This window comes from Callorhinus ursinus, unplaced genomic scaffold, assembly GCF_003265705.2.
Source record: "Callorhinus ursinus isolate GAN/ISIS: 27379988/994484 unplaced genomic scaffold, GSC_fseal_2.0 scaffold23, whole genome shotgun sequence".
Lineage (NCBI taxonomy): Eukaryota > Metazoa > Chordata > Mammalia > Carnivora > Otariidae > Callorhinus > Callorhinus ursinus.
In genome coordinates this window covers 3,849,400-3,869,362 of record NW_027397085.1, presented here as the reverse complement: position 1 = coordinate 3,869,362, position 19,963 = coordinate 3,849,400, and the positions used below count along the sequence as shown (strand labels likewise).

Below are 19,963 nucleotides of genomic sequence, written 5' to 3'. Positions count from 1 at the left end.
GTCTGGCACATGTAACTCAGCGATTCACCATGAAACAGAGGTATATCATTTGAGTCTCTGAGCCTCCATCCTCAAACTCTTTTCTAACTGCCTGCTCATCTTTTCTTACTCAGCTCATGGATCCTCCCATCTCTCCCTGCCCCTGACTCTCAGCTCTCCAAAAAAAAAAAAAAAAAAAAGAAAGAAAGAAAAGAAAAAGAAAAAGGAGGACATACAGAAAAACCCTCTATTAAGACATTTGGCAAAAAGGCTTGTAATCATATGTTTATTTTAATTTCATTTTGCTGTCTTCCAAAACACAGGGCTGTGCAGAACCATGCTTCTGTTTGCCTCCTGGGCATTTGTAGTCATTCAGTGGTAACATGAAATGCACAGTCCATTTAGAAACAAACATCTTTTTGTCTTTATTGCTGGGTTTGTTTGTCATTCAGAAATGAGCCGTTTAAGTATATGTTTGTATAGCTACTTATCAAGTGTTTTATACTGGGTACAAAAAGAAGGTAGAAATGGCTATTATGTAACTCATGGTTTGCAACGCTGCCACAGAGTAGAGCTTGGGGAGTGAATGATGGAGGAGAGTGACTCTCACCTTTACATCATCTCTCCAAATGGTGGGCCACCAGAGGAGACAGCACAGTGGACAAGGGAAAGATCAGTTACCATGTGTTCAGCCCGAACGTAAGCCAAGACATAGGGTGATCTCAGTGAGAAAGAAAACCAAATGGTGGGTCACGGGAGACCCATGACTCTGGTACCCAAGACAGCAGTTAATTGGAGTGCCAGTAGGACAAGGGGTGTGTGTGTGTGTGTGTGTGTGTCCAGAGACGAAGAAGGTAGAGACAAAGCTTGGAGTACTTACGGGGCAGGGTTGTGAAGGGACATGGCATGCCGCTTACCTGTCCCTGCTAGCCTGGGGGTGGCCTCTGAAAGGACAGACCCTGACTAGACAAACTGTATGTTCCAATTCAGTGTTTATCAAAGGTATCTGAAGTCATTTGATGAATTCTGTCCATGTCCTGTGGTTATGCTAGGGGGAAATACTCAGTTGCGGTTTTGGGTGCCATATGAGTCTTTGTTATTTATTGGAAGGAGATATAATGGAAGTAGAGGGGAAACGAATTTTACAAATATATATATATATGATCCAATAGCATCGTGTATAGGGCTGCTTGCCTGCAATTTTGGGGTTTTTTTCACTATTAGGAAATAAGGTCAGACAGGATTCTTCTCATATTCTGGTTTTGCCTTTGCAGTGTGTGTATGTCTCTGAGCAATACTATTTTTCTCCATCAGAGTATATCTTTATAACACTTGCAAAATGTGTTAAGTGTACTTTTAGAGGCGCCAGATGTCCTGTTTTACTCTCTGGGGGAAGGCCTGTGTATTCTATCAAAGTTCCCAGAGGACAGAGTTCCTTAAACACCAAATAATAATAATAACAACAGTAAAACCTGTAAGTATTCCAAGCGCCAGTCACACCTGGGCAGAGAGTCATTATCCGGTGTGCATGTGGACAGTGAGATCAAAGAAAGGAAAAGCTAATTCTGCATCTTAGTCTGAGGGGGCAGTGAAAAGAGATTGAGAAGTAAATGGTAAAAAAGACAAGAAAGGAATACTAAATATTTTGTGTGGTTTTTCTTCTTTTGCAGCTCTGTTCTGACCCCAAAGTGGATGATGCAGTCAGGGCCGAACCACTGACCGGAGTCTGAAGAAGTCCCATCTTCGCGTTGGCCATCGGTTGAGATAAGATGCAAGACTCTTACAAGGATAGGACTTCACTGATGAAGGGCGCCAAGGACATAGCCCGAGAGGTGAAGAAACAAACAGTCAAGAAGGTGAATCAGGCAGTGGACCGGGCCCAGGATGAATACACGCAGAGGTCCTACAGTCGGTTCCAAGATGAAGAGGACGATGACTGCTCCCCGCCGGGAGAGACCTATAGTGGGGAGGCCAACGATGATGAAGGCTCCAGTGAAGCCACTGAGGGTCATGATGAAGATGAGGAAATCTATGAAGGGGAGTATCAGGGCATCCCCCGTATGAACCCAGGGAAGGACAGCATTGTGTCCGTGGGGCAGCCCAAGGGCGATGTGCACAAGGACCGGCAGGAGCTGGAGTCAGAGAGGAAAGCCGATGAGGAAGAACTAGCCCAGCAGTATGAGCTGATAATCCAAGAGTGTGGTCACGGCCGTTTCCAGTGGGCCCTTTTCTTTGTCCTGGGCATGGCCCTGATGGCGGACGGCGTGGAGGTGTTTGTTGTTGGCTTCGTGTTGCCCAGCGCGGAGACAGACCTATGCATTCCAAATTCAGGGTCCGGATGGCTAGGTGAGTACACTGTGTCCGTGAGACAAACTCTGAACCCGGATTATTTGTTGAGCACAGTTAACAAATAGAATAGATACTTTTCATCTAGAGCAGTGCATTTTTTTCCCCAATACTTTGTTATGAAAAATTTTAAACATAACAGAAGAATCAAAAATATTGTACAAGGATGCCCATATATATCCACCACCCAGATCCTATAGTTAACATTTAATACCATATTTTCTTTATCATCTATCCATCCATCAATCCAACTTATAACATTATGCATTTCAAAGTTAGGGCAATAGATTTTAACTTACCATATGATAAATGTTTTACTGGTTTCTCCTTTATTAACATCCAAAGATATGCCTTTGGGAGTTAATAAAATTATCATATGAAAACCTATTTGAGTACTTTCCTAAATATAGAGGTTAATTCTATAAAACTCTGGCAAATGTGATTTCAAATTTCAAATTTTATGTGTAATACTGCGATTTAAATACTTTGGGGGCCCTGCTAATTTTTTTTCTATGATCTATGTATATGTTCGCTTGTTTATTTTTTCAGTTAGTCTTATTCATAGAATTTTCTCTAGATGACTTTTTCTATCTTTTTCAAAGTCCATACCTTTGTGCCTAAACTGGAAAAACCTCCTCATGTAATTTTAAAATCTCTTTCAAATCCTGTTAACATCTAAATTATATGTGTAAAAATAATATGACCTCTCTATAAAATATCTAGATAGCAGATTTGATTTTTGTTTTAAAGTTACCATGGGGCACCTGGGTGGCTCAGTCGGTTAAGCATCTGACAGCTGATTTTGTCTCAGGTCACAATCTCACGTCGGGCCCGGTGCTGGGCGTGGAGTCTGCTCAGGATTCTCTCTCTCTCCCTCACCCTCACTCCACCCCTCCCCCTGCACATGCTTGCGCACACACTCTCTCTCTAAAATAAATAAGTAAGTTAATTAATTAAATAAATTAAACAAAATTAAGTTACCATGCCCTCAAGGTTCACGTTGTTACAAAGCCTTAGTTAACATTCCCACTTATTTCCCTTGCTTGATCTCGCCACCCTGATCGTGACCTGAGCCGAAATCAAGAGTTAGACTTAACCAACTGAGCCACCCAGGCACCCCAGAATGCCATTTTCTAACCTGCTCTGTGATGTCGTGAGAGAGAAAATCATGAATGAGAAAAGGATCTTATTCTTTTAATAGTTGTTTCTTTATATGACTCCCTCCTAGCCTCTCTTTCTTTAGCCAATTAACTGAGTGAGATAGATCCATGGAAGCAGACTGTGAGGGAGAGAGGGTGGGAATGGGGCATATTTTGCATGTTTTTGCTGGTAGACTCATCTGTGTGTTCAGCCATCAAAATGCAGAACATGGTTCAGAGGAGGGTCCTTAGCCATTTGTCAAATTGATCATTTCAGTGTATCGCTTGTGTATCTAGCACTGTATTTTGTCTTTGCTTTTTTCTTTTGGTGAGCAGATATAACTACTGTAAGTTATTTTGGCATCAAAATATTGATCAAGATTTTGCAAAAGGAATACATCAGCAGAACATTTTAAGAAGCTAGATCCTTAGAAATATATCCACACACATATTTAATAATTGCAAGGTTGATTTTAGGACAAACATCTTTTCACGTTGTGATCCTAGCTTCTATATTGGAAACATTTCAGGAAAATCTAAACTAAGCTTGCCCTTGTGCCTTTATCTTCTTGGTGCTGAATGGAAGCACAGTATCGCCCACGGTTCTCTTATCAGTCAGTCCATCCCAGAAACCTGCAAACCCCGATGATGTTAACACACCCCTAGGTGGCACCCAGAAGTGTAGAGAATGCGGTGGAAAAATCGAAGCCCAGATATTTTCATCTTTCCACGAATGTTGACTGCTTTAGTGAATTAAAAATGTGTCCCCAGGAGCGTATGGTTTCACTCAACGTTGCGAGCCCTCAGCAGAAGCATTTTAATGGTTTCATAACTGTGCCTTCCGGACTCGCATTTCAATTATTTTGCCATTGTAATTTCACTTATAATTGCATTCTAACAGAGTTTTTTTAGACAGGCATTTAAAGTGTTTTGCCATTTTCATTTCATCGAATAATAGCTTTGTAATATAATTACCACACTAAGTCACAGCAGTGGGATCAAAATACAAGAAAGATGCATGACCCATGTTTGGGGGGATTTGGGGGTTATAGATTTGCAAAATAATTTCTCATTTGCTACTGAGCATTGTGTCATTTTCTCAAGGAGGACCAGGAATGAAAAATATGAACCAATTTATGTCTCAGTTATTTAGGAGATAGATCATCTCTTGGCGTTTGCAAGATGATTGACTTAAAGGGAGTTAAGAGCATCCTGTGTGTGCGTGTGTCTGTGTGTATGGTCTGTGTATTTATATAACATTGTTAATGGGCTGGGAGAAAGTTAGAGTAAATATTTAATTATCTAACAAGCTGCTCTTTGAGGGGGTAAGTGCAGTCACTTTAAGAGAATCCATGTTTTATTGCCAAAGTGTATTTATTGAGCCCTTATTATGTACACAGCACGCTGTTACGACAGGTGATGATAGGACAAATAAGGACAAGGTTTCTATATCCAAAGAAGTTACAGTCTAGTACGGAGAACTCACAGATGCCTGCAGGTTAGCGGTACAAAGAAACAAGTATCGATAGCTGGTAGAGAGCTGTAAATAAAGAGACTTGAGGCTGAGAGACCACATGAGGGGTTAGGACCTCACCAACGCGGCGGGGAAAAGGCAGGGATTTAAGAAAGGCAGGTTCCAGAGGATGGAGTCAGCAAGGATTGGTCCTTGATTAAATCTGATGGTGGAGCAAGTGGACAGTTGATGAAAAGAAGGCGATTCATCAAATTGCTTAATGCAGAGGACAGGTTTTATCACGAGGAAGAAGGATGAAAGGTTGGCTTTAGACTTCTCACTCTGAGATCCTTGGGGGTGTCCGAAGAGCCCCGTGGGCTGCTCTCCATTTGGGCTGAAGCACGGTTGGTTTGTGAGCCATCTCATTTACAATGACCCTGCCAGTGACCTTAAGCAGGGGGCCGGGGCTGTCCTGCAAAATGCCGTTTACGGGGGGGGCTGGTGGTGAGGAGGAGGGCCGAGAAGGAGAAGCCGGGGCAAGAGGAGCGGCCAGGAGAGCGGGGAGGCCTGGAAGGGAAGGCCCTTTCCCTGCAGGGAAAGGAAGAGATGTGGAACTCTTGGGTGCTGCAGGGTCGTGCTGGTAAGGTTGCAAAGGGTCTCTCGGTGCAGCCATTGAAGAAGTTCTTGGCTGTGCAGACGGCTCTTGAGACGAACCTAGTGAGCAAGGCTAGGTGAATAAAGGGTTCAGTAGCTAAAAAACAGCACAAATTTTTACACATCTTATCTGGAATATCGGTGACTTCAGCTGCCACTCTGGTGTTATAATAGGTTCTGTGTTGGATTAAGCAGTTATTTATGCAGTGGCTTTATGTGGGGGGCGTGGCCCAAGGCCCTTTAAGGGAGATTGAGATGAGTAAGGATTGGTTCCTATTATCAAGGGAGATCATGGTATTTCCCAGCTGTTGGTGTCTTAGGGATTTAGGCAGACCCTGTCATCTTTTTTTTTTAATTTTATTATGTTATGTTAGTCACCATACATTACATCATTAGTTTTTGATGTAGTGCTCCATGATCCATTGTTTGTGTATAACACCCAGTGCTCCACGCAGAACGTGCCCTCCTTAATACCCATCACCGGGCTAACCCAGCCCCCCACCCCCCTCCCCTCTAGAACCCTCAGTTTGTTTCTCAGAGTCTATAGCCTCTCATGGTTTCAGACCCTGTCATCTTAAAAGTGAGGGGAGGAGCCCTGGGCATGTGGGCGACCTGCTTAGTCCAGGGCTGTGTATTGGGAGAGGCAGACTGTGGAACACACATCCCAGCTCCTCATCCCATGTTCCTTTCCAGTTCTCTAACATTTTCATTTGAAATCCTCTCGATTGGTTTTACTCCTAGGAGAAGACAATATTCTCAATTACAGGCAGAAATATACCACTTTGGTGTCTCACGGATGATCTAAAACTCACTTTTTGTTTGTGGACTCCAACAGTGTAATCACCTGTTGGTATTCGATCTTTTTTGTCCTTTTCCAAAACCCTAATAGAGGATATTGCCTGGTTTTGCTTTTTGTTTTCTGTTGTTGTTGTTGTTGTTTTGTATTTATAGACAGTACATAATGGCAACAGTCACAAATGAGAATAAAATTTTCTCTGAGAATTAACATGTGAGATCAGCCCATAGTACAAAGTCATCTTAAAGAGGCAGAGTAGTAGAAGTTAAAATAGAGGGAAAGTAAACCCCATGGGACCAGGGCTTTTTGTCTGTGTTGTTAACTACTGTCTCTCCCCTACCCAATCAGTTCCTGGTACTTAATAGAATCTCAACAAATATTTGAGATGACCGTCTGTGAGATTATTAACACTTTGAGACCTCCCTGAAGATACTGATATATCTAAAGTAAGAATGTGTTGTTTTGAATGGGACTTCGTGGTTGGTCGTGAAAGACCAACAGGAGAGAAAGTTGGATGCAGATGTTGGCAGTGCCCTCCTAAATGCCGTCAGGGGTGGTATGCCCTGACCTAAAAATTTTAACCTATGTGTTTTTGGGACCACATGCATCCCTATTTTAAGGAAGACCACATTAGCCTGGAGTCTGGGAAGACATGACTCCTGTAGCAAAGACCTTTCATTCTAATTCCATGCTCCATAGCACTTTAAAGATTTCAAATTGAGCTTTCTTTAGAGTTTTCCCATCAGGAACGTGCTTGCCAAAGGATGCCAGTCTTGGCAATTCTGGTTTTTTGTTTTAATTAACCAAATGTCCATTCTGGTTTTTTCCATCTGTCTTGGTGAGGTTGACTACTGGGAGTCTGCTCCTGAAGATGGATCTGTTTAGGATGTGCTGTTACGTCCAGGTCTGGAACATGTAGGACCCAGGTCCAGAGTAGGACTGGATGGAAGTAGCTAGCACGTGGAAGGCCTACCTTGGTGGTCCCCTGGGTTTCCCGGAGAAATATCCTATTGTAGTACATGTAGGTTTTCCTTTAGACCATCCACAATAATGGGTGGTCAGTTGGCATATTGGGCAAAAACGGAGGTAGACCACGAACATCAAAGCATTAAGAATATATTTGTACATATGAATGGAATTTTACTTGACATTTTTTTCAGTTTTGGAAACTCTTGGAAGTTTAAAAAAGGATTTATAAATAATTCTAGAATATAGATTTTTGTTAATTTAGAATATATTTTTGGCTAGAAATGGAGCAGTGATTTTCATTTTAGTCAATACTTGGCTATCCACTGTATCAAGTCAGACTATTTGGCATTCGTATATCTTCTCTTGACAACTATAATGTTCATTCAACAAAAACTTATTGAGCGCTTACTATGTGACAGGCGTGATTTTAGACTCTAGGTATTCCTATTTACAATGGTAAATAAAACAAACAAATCTCTAATAGACCTGAAATGTGTCTTTTAACCTTTCCTTCTATAGCTCCTACCTACCTTTTTTACTTTGTTTGCCACTTATAAAAAGGGTGATTTCCTTGAAGGCTGAGATGGATGGATATGAGCTGAATTCTCCCTAATTTCTTTTTCCAACCCTCCATGCACTCCTTTATTCTTTTAGGTATTAACAAAAGAAGATATATTCTTTCGAGATTTCTAGCTCCTTTATCTTTAGCTGTCTATATTTAAAAAACAACATAAGCTTCAAGTTTCTGAGGTACCTTTTGCTTTAGTCCTATTGACTGCTGATTGCCACTAAACTGCAGGCATTTTGTAGAAACTGGCTCAGTGTTCATTGAATCAGTCCTTTTATTCAGTCTGTATCACCCATTCCCAGTGCTGTCAGGTAGACCACTGGTAGACCACTGGTAGACCAGTATATCCAAGCTGATAACAAAGTGATGAAGTCTTAGTTTTAGTCCAAGCTTTGATCTTTCAGCATCTGGGTATACTCTATATATTTTTCTCAGTTTTATTGAGAAATAATTGGCATACATCACTGTATAATTTTAAGGTGTACAGCATGATGGTTTGATTTACATATATTGTGAAATGATGACCATACTAGGTTTAGCTAATGTCCATCTTCCCATAGATACAATAAAAAGAAAAGAGAGGGGAAAAAAGGCAAAACATTTTTTCCTCATCATGGGAACTCTTAGGAATAAGAACCCTCTTAGCAACTTTCCTAGGTAGTTGACTCTTGAACAACGTGGAGGTTAGAGGCACCAACCCTCTGCACAGTCAAAATTCCCCATGTTAACTTTTCACTCCCCCAAAACTTAACTACTAATAGCCTGCTGTTGATAGGAAGCCTTACTGGTAACATAAACAGTCTATTGACCCATATTTTGTATGTTACATGTATTATATACTCTTGTTATAATAAAGTAAGCTAGAGACAAGAAAATCATAACAAAGAGAAAATACATTTACTCTACTGTACTGTAATCATCAAAACAAATGTGTATATAACCCACATAGTTTGAACCCATATGGCTCAAACCTGTGTTGCTCAGGGTTCACCTGTGTATCATACAACAATGTTAGCTAGAATCATCATTTTATACATTACATCTAGTACTTACTTATCTTATAGCTGGAGGTTTGCACCATTTGTCTACCTTCCTCCGTTTCTCCCTACTCCTCCTCCCGCTCTGCTTCTGCTAACCACAGCTCTGATCTCTTTTTCTATGTTTTTTTTTTCTTTTAGGTTTTGGGTATTTGTTGTTGTTGTTGTTATTGTTGTTTTACATTCCACATATAAATGGGAGCATACAGTGTTTCTCTTTCTTCATCTGGCTTGTTTCACTTAGCATAATGCCTTCACTTAGCACAATGCCTCCAACATGTTGTTGCAAATGGTAGGATTTCCTTGGGGTTTTTTAATGGCTGAATAATATTCCTGTGTGTGTGTGTGTGTGTGTGTGTGTGTGTGTGTGTGTACACCATAACTTCTTTATCCATTCACCCATCAATAGACATTTAGGTTTTTTCCATGTCTTGGCTATTCCAAATAATGCTGCTATAAACACGGGAGTACGGGTATCTTTTCAGTTAGAATTTTTGTTTCCTTGGGATATATTCCCAGAATTGGGATTGCTGGATCATATGGTAGTTCTATTTTTAATTTTATGAGAATGCTCCATACTATTTTCCCAGTGGCTGTACCCCCATACAGTGCCACCAGCAGTGCACAGGGTTCGCTTTTCTCTCCATGCAGGCTAGCACTTGTTATCTCTTGTCCTCTTGGTGACAGCCATCCTGACAGGGGTGAGGTGATATCTTATTGTGGCTTTAATTTGCATTTCCATAATGATTACTGATGTCGAGGATCTTTTCATATACACGTTGGCTTTTCATATCTCTTTTTTGGAGAAATGTCTATTCAGGTCCTTTGCTCATTTTTAAATTGGGTTATTTGGTTTTTGCTATTGTGTTGTAGGAGTTCTTTAAATATTTTTAATATTAACCCCTTATCAGATATATGATTTACCAATATTGTTTTCCCAGTCCATAGGTATTCTTTTCACTTTGTTGATGGATTCTTTTGCTGTGCAAAAGCTTTGTAGTTTGACGTGGTCCCACTTGTTTATTTTTTATTTTGTTGCCTGTGCTTTAGGTGTCATATCCAAAAAAATCAAGACCCATGTCAGGGAGCTTTATTCATCTATTTTCTTCTAGAGTTTCATGGTTTCAGGTCTTACACTTAAGTCTTTAATCCATTTTGAGACAGTTTTTGTGAGTGCTGTAAGTTATGGGTCTAGTTTTATTCTTTTACATGTAAATATCCAATTATCCCTGCACTGTTTATTGAAGAGGCTGTCTTTTCTCCATTGAGTGTTCTTTGCGCCCTTGTCAAATATTGGTTAACAATATATGCTTGAGTTTATTTCTGAGCTTTTGATTTCATTCCATTGGTCAATTTGTCTGTTTTTATGTCAGTACCGTACTGTTTTGATGATATAGTATAGTGTGAGGTCAGGGAGTGTGATGCCCTCCTTTGTTCTTTCTCATGATTTCTTTGGCTATTCAGGGTCTTTTGTGCTTTCATATGAATTTTAGGAGTGTTTTTTCTACTTCTGTAAATGTGTTCTAAATTTTAAAAGGAGGGGCTTTGTACCCTAAAAGTGTAGGCTGCAGATTTCAGGATCAGCACTGTGTACCCTGCCTAATCCCTTTGTCATTAACATCTGCCTTGGTATCTTAAAGGGAGGTCTGACATCCACTGTGTGTGTGTGTGTGTGTGTGTGTGTGTGTGTGTGTACGCCCTCTGGTTCTGTTTAGCCTCTAAGTTGTCACAGTGATTCCAATTGGAATTAAAAATTATTGGCTTCTAGAGAACATCCTGTCCACCAACACTAGCAAAATCTTATTTGGATTCATTATTGCCAAATTGGAAAAGACGTCTCAATAATTTGTTGCCATTATATTCCTGGGTCTTATTTCCTCTGGTCATTCATACTCTCCTGAGAGAAGTGAAGTTTCTAATGTCTTAGTGGAGTTGGCCCAAGTAGCCTGAAAAGATTCCTCCATCCAGAGAGTCTGTGATCCATTTCCACAGGATAGGAGTGAACAGAAACTCCATGCCACATTGCTGAAATTTTCCAATAGGCAGCATTCGGGAATGGTCAGAGTGTGATAATAAATGCCTTTCTGTCATTTGGAGGCTCGTTAGAGGTTTTCCCACAATACAGCTTTGAACCTGAAGACTGATCCTGGCATCCTGATGCCCTATATCTCTACATCTTAGAACACTCCTGAACGAGGATTCTGATTCCATTGGTGGTCCTGGCCTTACGTATCCTGATTCAGTGTGGAATTCTCGCTGAAGTTGCTGTAGAACTTGCTGATCCGTTGTCCGTTTAGAGAATTTGTTCATTGCAGGTTGGTTTAAATAAAGCAATCTGAAATGTTAATCACCTAATAACTACAAATAATTTGGGCTTGTAGGTTTGAATTCCAAACATGAAGATGCAACCACCCCCTTTCATGGGAAATCTAACCTCTCAATATTCTTACGTAACAAGAGTTTTATAGGACCTACGCTTCCTGCAGAATGCTCCAGAGAGTAGGAAATGGTTTGATTACATTCATCTTGAAGAGTTAATCTGATAAATTATTGAAGTAAGTATTCCCAACCCACATCTTTGCAAACTGACATTCTTACCTTAAACTTAGAAATTTCTTATTGGCCTTTTCAAGATTGTGAGAGAAAAAGTAAAAGAGGCCCTTGGGTATAGTTCTTATCTTCGATTTCAAAATTGAGATCTCTTTTCAAATATAAAATGATAAGGACACAATGAGTTTTTCTAATGAAATTTTTTTAATGTAAGAAATTTGCTTAAAAACAATATAATGATCTTTAAATTATTTTCACATCTCTCTGTTATCTAAATGCTAAAGATGATAAATTTTGTCATGAGTATTTTATTACATTGAAAATGCAATCTTAAATAAGCAGATATGTCCACATATTGGACTATCGCTTATTTTTGCCATTAGGTTTATTTTTTCACTCTGAAGACAAAACCTGGAAACAGGGAAGCTGACAGCCGAGAAACTGCTGAACATCCTCGTGCACGCACTTTCTGTAGCCAGCTTATACTGTGGGGCTGCTATGTACAGTTGTGCAAGTTGTAACCTGCACAAAGACACCTGGCTGGTGCTGGAATCCAGCCCTCCTTCCACTCACCAAGCCATTCACCCTGGCTTGTGGCCGATTCCACCTGCCTGTAGAAAAAGGTTGGACTTTTGCTAATTCTTCTACTGTGAGGAGACTCTTTTTTGTCATTTATCCACCTAGATAAGCACCTTTTCCCAATTAACATAGAGGAGCCTACTGTGCTAAGAGACTCCATTATTTGGGGATATACATGAGGTAGTGGGGAACCTGAGGAGATTCAAAAGGAGGAGGAACATAAGAAACCAAGGTCTTACCCTTCCAAGAACTTACGGCAGATTCAAATTATTCAGAAGAAGGGAAAGATCAAAGGAAAAGCATAACCGAGGTGCAAATATAATTCAGTAAACATTCACCTAAGCAGTTATGGTTGTTGGGTGCTAAGTGTAGTCAAATTAGTATGGGCTTTATTTTAGTACATCATGTGCCTAGTCTCACCGGCTTAAAATACTTTGGAAATGTTGAGAAATGGGGGACTTTGTGTTTGTAAAGGCACTACATTTGAATATCTCAGAACAACAGAAGTGGAGAGACTAGATCCAGTAGGGACAGCATCATTAGAGGGCTTCAGTCCCTCTCCCAACCATGGGCATGCATGTATTTGTTGCCCAGAAATTGCTGAGTTCTGTTTTGGAAAAAAAAAAAGGAGAGCACAAGCCTCCTCTTCTCGTCCTCTGGAGGCAGGCTGGTGCCCCAGAGACCCTGGATGGAGATGAGAGAAACCCGGAGGCTTAGAGCCCTAGAACAGTACAGAGGGGAATTTTCAGATTTGCCCTGATCTTGCTCATAGCTGGGGTTTCCTGCCAACACTCCCTCTGTGTCTGGCATCTCAAGGGCAAGAAGTGTAGCCAAAGCTAAAGTTAGCAGAGAGGCCATATTAAAGAAGTGTCACCCCTCAGCCTCGGACGGAAGGTCCCTGGACAGAGGCCAGGATGGGGTGCCCTTGGGTGGTGGGGAATCGAGCATGTGATAGGCTTCATACTGTGTCCACTTTATCTGCCTGTCTCACCATCTTTTGTTCACACTGCCTCTTCTAGTAACTTTGCACCATTGTCCTTAATAAATGATATCAATATAATTACCATTAAAAAAAAAGAAAAGAGAAGAGAAGACCCTGCTTTAGGACAACGGACTCTGCTAGTTATGCCTCTGCTGAGGGAGTTCTCAACCAAACAGAAGACCTCCTAGCCCGCACTGAGGCCAGGCTGGGGCTTGATGGAGTGGTCAGTACACATCTGTACCATGAGGTCAGCCAAGCAACATCAGAGAAAGTTGGGGTTGGAGGCGAAGAAGAGAGTCTTCTTTCCTGACATCGAGGGAAGAGCGCAAGGAAAGCGGGATGGAGTCACACCACCTGGCACTTTCGTAGGGCAAATTGACTTGGAGTTGCTAGGATGCACTTTGCGTCCACACAGCACCCTTGGTTTGTGCCTGGGAGAGTTCCGTTTCGGGGCATACACAGGATCAGACTCTTAGAGGGGAAGTTAAAGGGGTTGCTTCACATTCAGTATGGCTCTTTGTGAAGTCAGGAAGAGAAGATGAGAAAGTTGGGCATTGCTCTCCTTAAGATGCTTTCAAGTAAGTGCTGAAGCCCAGCTTTCTTCTAGGAGACTAAGAGTTCTGTTGTTCTTCAGAGAAACAAGCATTTGGAGAATAGATTGTAACATTTGAATGACAAAAGATCAAGACACAAAATAATTTACATTCCTGATGTCTTTTGATATTGAAATTCAGGTATTTATACTGTTCGAAGAGCAGGGAGAAAGTTGTTGTAAGTAAAATCATTACCAAGAATATCTCAGTCCTTGGGAGGGATTTGCATGAACCAAAGTGAGAATGAAATGTGTGGCCCCTTTTCTACAAAGAGGCCGAGGGTGGGTAGCATAGAAACCTGCAGTTAACCCAGTTAATGTGGACATAATGTACCTACCAGAAAGGAGAGAACTGATGGTGAGAGGCCGAGTTTTAGGCTGCCGGGTAAGGTTTTACGATGGGGTCTCTTTACCCTTCCCAATGACCAAGTGAAACCAAATCTACCCACAGGGGGTATCATAGTCAGGAGGGGGAGAGCAGGAGCTGGGGCATATGTGGGAGAAGTTTGGGGGGGAGTGTGTTTTTACCTCCAGAATCAAGAATCCAATTTACCTCTGTGACCTTATGCTAGGACTTCCCTCCCCACACTCTGAGACCATATTCTTATAGGTTGCCATACTTGACTTCTGTAGGCTCATTCACAGCAGTGTGGCAAAGATATTTCTACCACACACACACACACACACACACACACACACACACACACACACCCCTTCTCCTGGGGATTCAGGTGGAACAGGAAGGCACAGTTTGTTCCAGCAATGTGAAAAGCAAAGCTGCTATTCCTCAGGGACAGCTTCCTGACAGCAATGAGCTAAAGTGTGAGGAAGATAGCACCTTGAGGTGAAGTCAGCATCTCCATCTTGTCAAATTAAGGGAGAAAATGGATGGACAGGAGGAAGCCACGTAGTGGTTAGCAATGTTCAGAGTTGGTAGGAAGGATGAAATTAAATAATAAGAAACAAATGTCAAATCAAACAAGAAAGAACAGATAGAAAGTAAACCATAAAAGAAATGCTTTGAAGAAAAAAGATATGGCTTTGATACAGGCTACAACATGGAAGAATCTTGAAAACCTTATGCTAGGGGAAATAAGCCAGACACAGAAGGACAAAGGATTGTACGACTGCAGTTCTAGAAATTATCTAGAATAGGCAAATTCACAGAGACAGGAAGTAGATTAGAATTGCCAAGGGCTGGGAGGGAGAGGGAATGAGGAGTTACCACTCAAAAGTTAGAGTTTCTTCTAGGAGTGGTAAGAAACTTGGGGGAAAGATGGTGGTGATGGTTGCACAACATTGTGAGTGTACTTAATGCCGCTGAATTGTACCCTTAAAAATGGTTAAAATGGCAAATTTTGTGTTATGAAAATTTAACACAATTCAAAAGGAAAAGGAAAAAAAAAGAAACAGAAGGAAGTCGTTTTAGAGGTGGTTGGGTGCTCACAGCCGTCTTCAGAGATGGATGGAGTTCACATGCCTCCCGTGTTTGAGGAGCTGCCGCAACTAGCAGTGAGCCCTGGACAGACACAAATGTCTTCCTAGAGCAACTTCTCCAGCCCTTTCCTGCATTTTCACAGGAATCGGGGTCCTGATGGGGCTCCAGTTCTTAGTAGCAGCTGCTCCTCCTGGTAGCTCTCTTCCTGACAGATTCCAGACTAATTCTGGGTGTGGAGTTTGCCGAATGGCCTCTCACATAAGAATATTCTAGACTGCTGAATTCTCCTTGAGCTTCTTGGGGAATATTTGAGAGTGCAGGGAGGGATTTGGATGTAGATGAATTATGCTACTTAAAAATCAGAGGGGAACAAATAATATAACCTAGAATATTCTGTAGGCAATGTTTCAGTAAGCTTGGAGTCAAGATAATCATTAGATTAAAATGTGCAACTTCGCTATGTAACTTGTTTGGGAAGTGAGGTATTTATTTTAGGTAAATGAAGTTTACCTCCTCAAAAGTCAAAGCTCTTCTTGTTTAAGCCTATTTCTTAAATGGAAATCAGAAGTGTTTTATATTATTTCTAAATTTATCTTCTATCATTTAAGTGTGTCCTGATGGTTCAGGGTATTGATTTTTATTCTTTATGTAATACTTTGGTTTTTATTCACCCCTTTCTATCATCCTGTCGATGCTGCCACTTTTATCATCCCCGATGTACCTGTGCTGTGGGTTAGGAAACTAGATAACTAAGGTTGTTAAGAATTATCTGTTAAATAAGAGTAAATAGATTATGAGAAGAAACTGGGAGTTATTGGGTAATTGCTTGACTTTATAAGTGAGGCTTTGTACCAGATAAACAGGATGTCCAGAAGCCAAGCTCAAGGTTGTGGCAGAGTAGGCATTGGAAGGACATTGGAAGTTTGGCTTTTGGTGTGTTAGTACGTATCTTTCTTTTTCCAGATGCAAATAGCTCTTTGTAAATCAGGCTAGGGCTCAGCCATGCGCCAGTTACTCTGGTGAAAAGTCAACTAGCTGGCTTAAATTATTTGTATGAATCAGGGCAGGGTTTAAATAAATGCTTTAAGAGTTTAGAATTAATGCAAAATAAACTTAAGTTTTTGAAATTTTAACTTCCTTATTCTTGGCAATGTGGTCATTGGCCATGATTATGACCCCTGCATCCTCTGTGTTTCCATCCTAAAGGGTCTTGGGATGGAGACTCTTGTTGCAGCAGCCTACTTGCCATTGCTCTTCAGATCATTCCTGGGGGAGTGGGGTGGAGGATTTGGGTCACATCACATCCCTGATCAAACTGTTTGCTGGTTGGTCTATAGATTGCCTTAAACTCCTGAGTATGGTATTCCAAGCTCTCCATAACTTGGGCCTAATCTATTTTACCCGTCTTTTCTGCCACTCACTCCCCTCTCCCAGATATTCCAAAATCAGGATATAGAGTTGCCAGATAAAATACAGGGTGCCCAGATAAATTTGAAATAAATAACAGGCAAATAATATTTTTATAAAAGTATGTCTCATGCAACATTTGGCGTACACTTGAAATATTATTTGTTTATCTGAAATTCAAATTTAAGTGGGCATCATGTGTTTTTATTTGCTAGATCTGGCCACCCTACTGGTAGTGGTGATAACAGCAGGAGGCGGAGGGATTGGAGTTTGTTCTTTGCCCTCTGTGTGTCGGGCATCCCATCAGTCATTAAATTCACTATCTCATTTAATCACTATCACATCCAGTCTCAGACTTTGTGAATCAGTGCTAGGGGATGGCCCTGGGAACTGTATATATGTTTTATAAGCAGCCCGAATGATTCTCGTTCAGAGGAAAGTTTCAGAAACACTGTGATCTAGACTGCTGCTTCTCAGACACCATGTGCAGATGTCACCTGAGGACGCAGGTTTTGATACAGCAGACCTGGGGTGGGCCTGAGGTTCCTCTGCTAGGATGAGCTGGGATCACAGTCGAGGCTGAAGCTGGCGGTGAGGAACCCCACTGCGAGTAGCGCTGTCTTAGCGCGCCCCCCCCCGCAGCCCCAGCCAAGCACCTGCAGCATCCCCATCATTTGTGATAGTGAAGGCTGTACGTGATACTACGATTTTAAACAATGGGGCGTGTGATAATGTAAGTGGGAGTATTTCCCTTATTCACCAATATACAGCAACATGCATTACAAAGGAACCTTATGTACCATTTTCGAAGAAAGGTTTTCTTTCCAACAGTAAATCTCTTATCGACAGTTGAAGGATGCAGATTTTTTTCTCCACGGACATGGCTATTGACTTCTTTACCCCGGTCTTTCTTCTACATTGGTGGGGGGGGGGGGCATCACCGTCCCTAACCACATTTACAGCCACTCATCCCAGAATGGTCCACAGATGTGAAGGGCACAGTGTGACTCTGCTTTGTGGAAATAGTTTCTCAGTACCAGAGCCATGGTGATAAAATTATAATGTGAATCCCTCAGGTTTTTCCCGGCTCCCGTGTAACATGAAATTAAATGACTTTTCTGAGATGGCTTATTGTCTCTGCAGAATCTAGTTAAATCAGGAATATGAAAAGTACTGCTGTGTCAAAAAAAAAAAAAAACTGATTGGAAACTGGTAAGAGCTAACCAGACTGCTCCCAGGGACAAAGGAAAGCCCTGCAGTGGGACTCGATCCAGCTGTAAACACACACACCCAAGCGGAGGCCGATTATATGTGTGAGAAGTGGTTGGCTTCTCAGGGCTCTCTGTCTGATCGTGTGGTTAGCTCCTCATTTTTCTCATTAATAGGTCAGAGATGCCTTTGTGGAATGTAACCTTTCCAAAATTTAGCAGTTCTGACACAGAAAGACACCAGCAGGGGCTCCTCCACTTGTTCATTCCTCAAATTCTTACTGAGTTGGTGCAAGACAATTGCACCCTATTTTGTGGGAAATGCAGAGATCCACCAGACAAAAGCCTGGACACATCAAAACAGTGTGGGGACCAGAGGGTGGGGAGATTAGCCAGCGGGATTAGTTAAGGAAGATTGATTTGCATTGAGTGGTCCAGCCAGTAGGTGTGGAGGGCCTGATTGTGAGTGATACAGAGGGACTGTTAGAGGAGAGGGTGTTTTCCAGTGAATTCCTGGACCCTCACAACCCACTAGCTATGGGAGCGAGGGAGAGGAACATACCATAAGGCACTGAGGCTTCATGCCCTGGTGTTGTGTTGGGTGGGAATGCATAAAATATAAACTGTAGTTCTGGGATTGGTGGGGAGGTACGGGGAGCCTGTGTGTAGGAGGGAAGATGAGTTTAGTTATAAGTGCAAGAACTGGGTGTTTTAGTCACAGACTACCCTTAGCCCAGTGATCGCTGGTGCCCAGTGATTTTTTTTGTCGAGTTTGAGGTGCCAGCCAGACTCCGGAGGGCATTTACAAGTGCGTCCTGAGACTTGACAGGGACACTAGCCCTAGAGGTGGACTTTGGAGACATCTTTGAATGGAGATGCAGGGGAGAGGATGCATGCTGAAGGGGAGATCCTGAGGAAGGGCCGGGCTAGTGACACATCTTCAGCAAATGCTTAGGGGTGAGGGGAGAAAAGTCATGAATAAATGGTAGGAAAAGTCTCAGCTGCCTGAGGCCAAAAGCAGCAAGACTTTCAAGGGGAGGAGGTAGGCAGACCGAGAGTGCTTTGGCGGGGTGTGTGGCTGAGGAAATGACATTGGCCGCTTCAATAAGAAAACCGTTCCAGAGGGTGGAAAGGACAGATGTCAGATTAATCACTGAGTTTTACTGTCTATTTTTAAAGAGAAGGAAAACAAATCAGTATTTAAAAATTGGTTCTAAGGTACTGTGGTATATTTGTTTTGGGTAATGCTTCTAGTAACATAATTTTACCATAGATTGGAGCAGCTAAAAAAATATTAATCCTCTCCTGCAAGGGAAAACTGCACATGTGTACCCATTATCTAGTGTTGCTATGTCATTAGGTGCCAATAATCACATCCAGAATATATAGAGGAGAGAAATTGGCAGACCAGGAGAGAAGTGTGTTAGCCGCTGCTATCTCATTTTATTTATTTTTCCAAATTGAAGACTGTATCAGTTACTGGTACCTCTGGATTTAACAATAAAATAAACTTTGTTGAAATGTTCGCATTTAAGCAGTGAAATAGGAATGATAAATGGTAGAGAACTGCCCGGAACAAAGGCAGCTCCCCGTTGACCACTCCCTTGGGGTGAGCCTCCGACTCAGTGAGAGGGTCTTCTACTACTACACACTACAGCTTTGCCCCCTGGGTTTCAGCTGGATCAGTAGAGAAGCCTCCTGTCCCCTGCCCTCTCCCCACTTTTATAGTGTGATGGTGGCTCCCGCAGACTTCTACTGTGCATCGCAGGGTGTGGGTAGGATCCCTGATCCTATTTTCTCAGTCACAGAGCGATGCGTTGTTCCCCCAGAGATGCGATTTCCCTCCTCTGGGAGAAATAAATTCTTACAGCTATGACACAGAAATGCATCCCAGATGGAATGCTGTGAGGCCAGGAGAGGTCAGGAAGCCAGGGGATGGCCAGATTCTTCCCAGTATGGGGCAGGTGCTTCCTCTGACCCTGTGGGGCCTCCTGTGCTGTTCCTGTTTAGTAAAGACCCCAGCGCTTCCCCCAGCTTGGATCCTGAAAGGAGTTCCCAGGAATAGGCTCTTCCCTAAGCTTCCTTGTGTCACATGAATTGAGTCTGGAGGCCAAGCCTAATGAAATGTTAACCACCCCCTCCTCCCTGAAATTGCATCTGCCTTTGGCTCCTTCTGGAGTCTCTCATCTCTCCTAGTACTCATTCTACATTCTCCTCTCTGCTCCCTAGGGGGTCTTCCCAAGACTTAGCCCTTGGGGTTAAGAAA

At 42.0% G+C, this 19,963-nt stretch overlaps 1 protein-coding gene across 2 annotated transcripts in view; it reads left to right on the top strand.

Annotated features, from left to right (window-relative positions):
• The window catches only part of SV2C (synaptic vesicle glycoprotein 2C), a 200,650-nt gene that overhangs the window by 44,252 nt on the left and 136,435 nt on the right, over positions 1-19,963 (top strand). For both annotated transcript variants that reach the window (XM_025892700.2, XM_073905310.1), the window contains exon 2: positions 1,650-2,325. In XM_025892700.2, coding sequence (XP_025748485.1) covers positions 1,749-2,325 — 577 coding nt within the window. In that variant the 5' untranslated portion in view covers positions 1,650-1,748. The remainder of the gene's footprint in view (positions 1-1,649; positions 2,326-19,963) is intronic.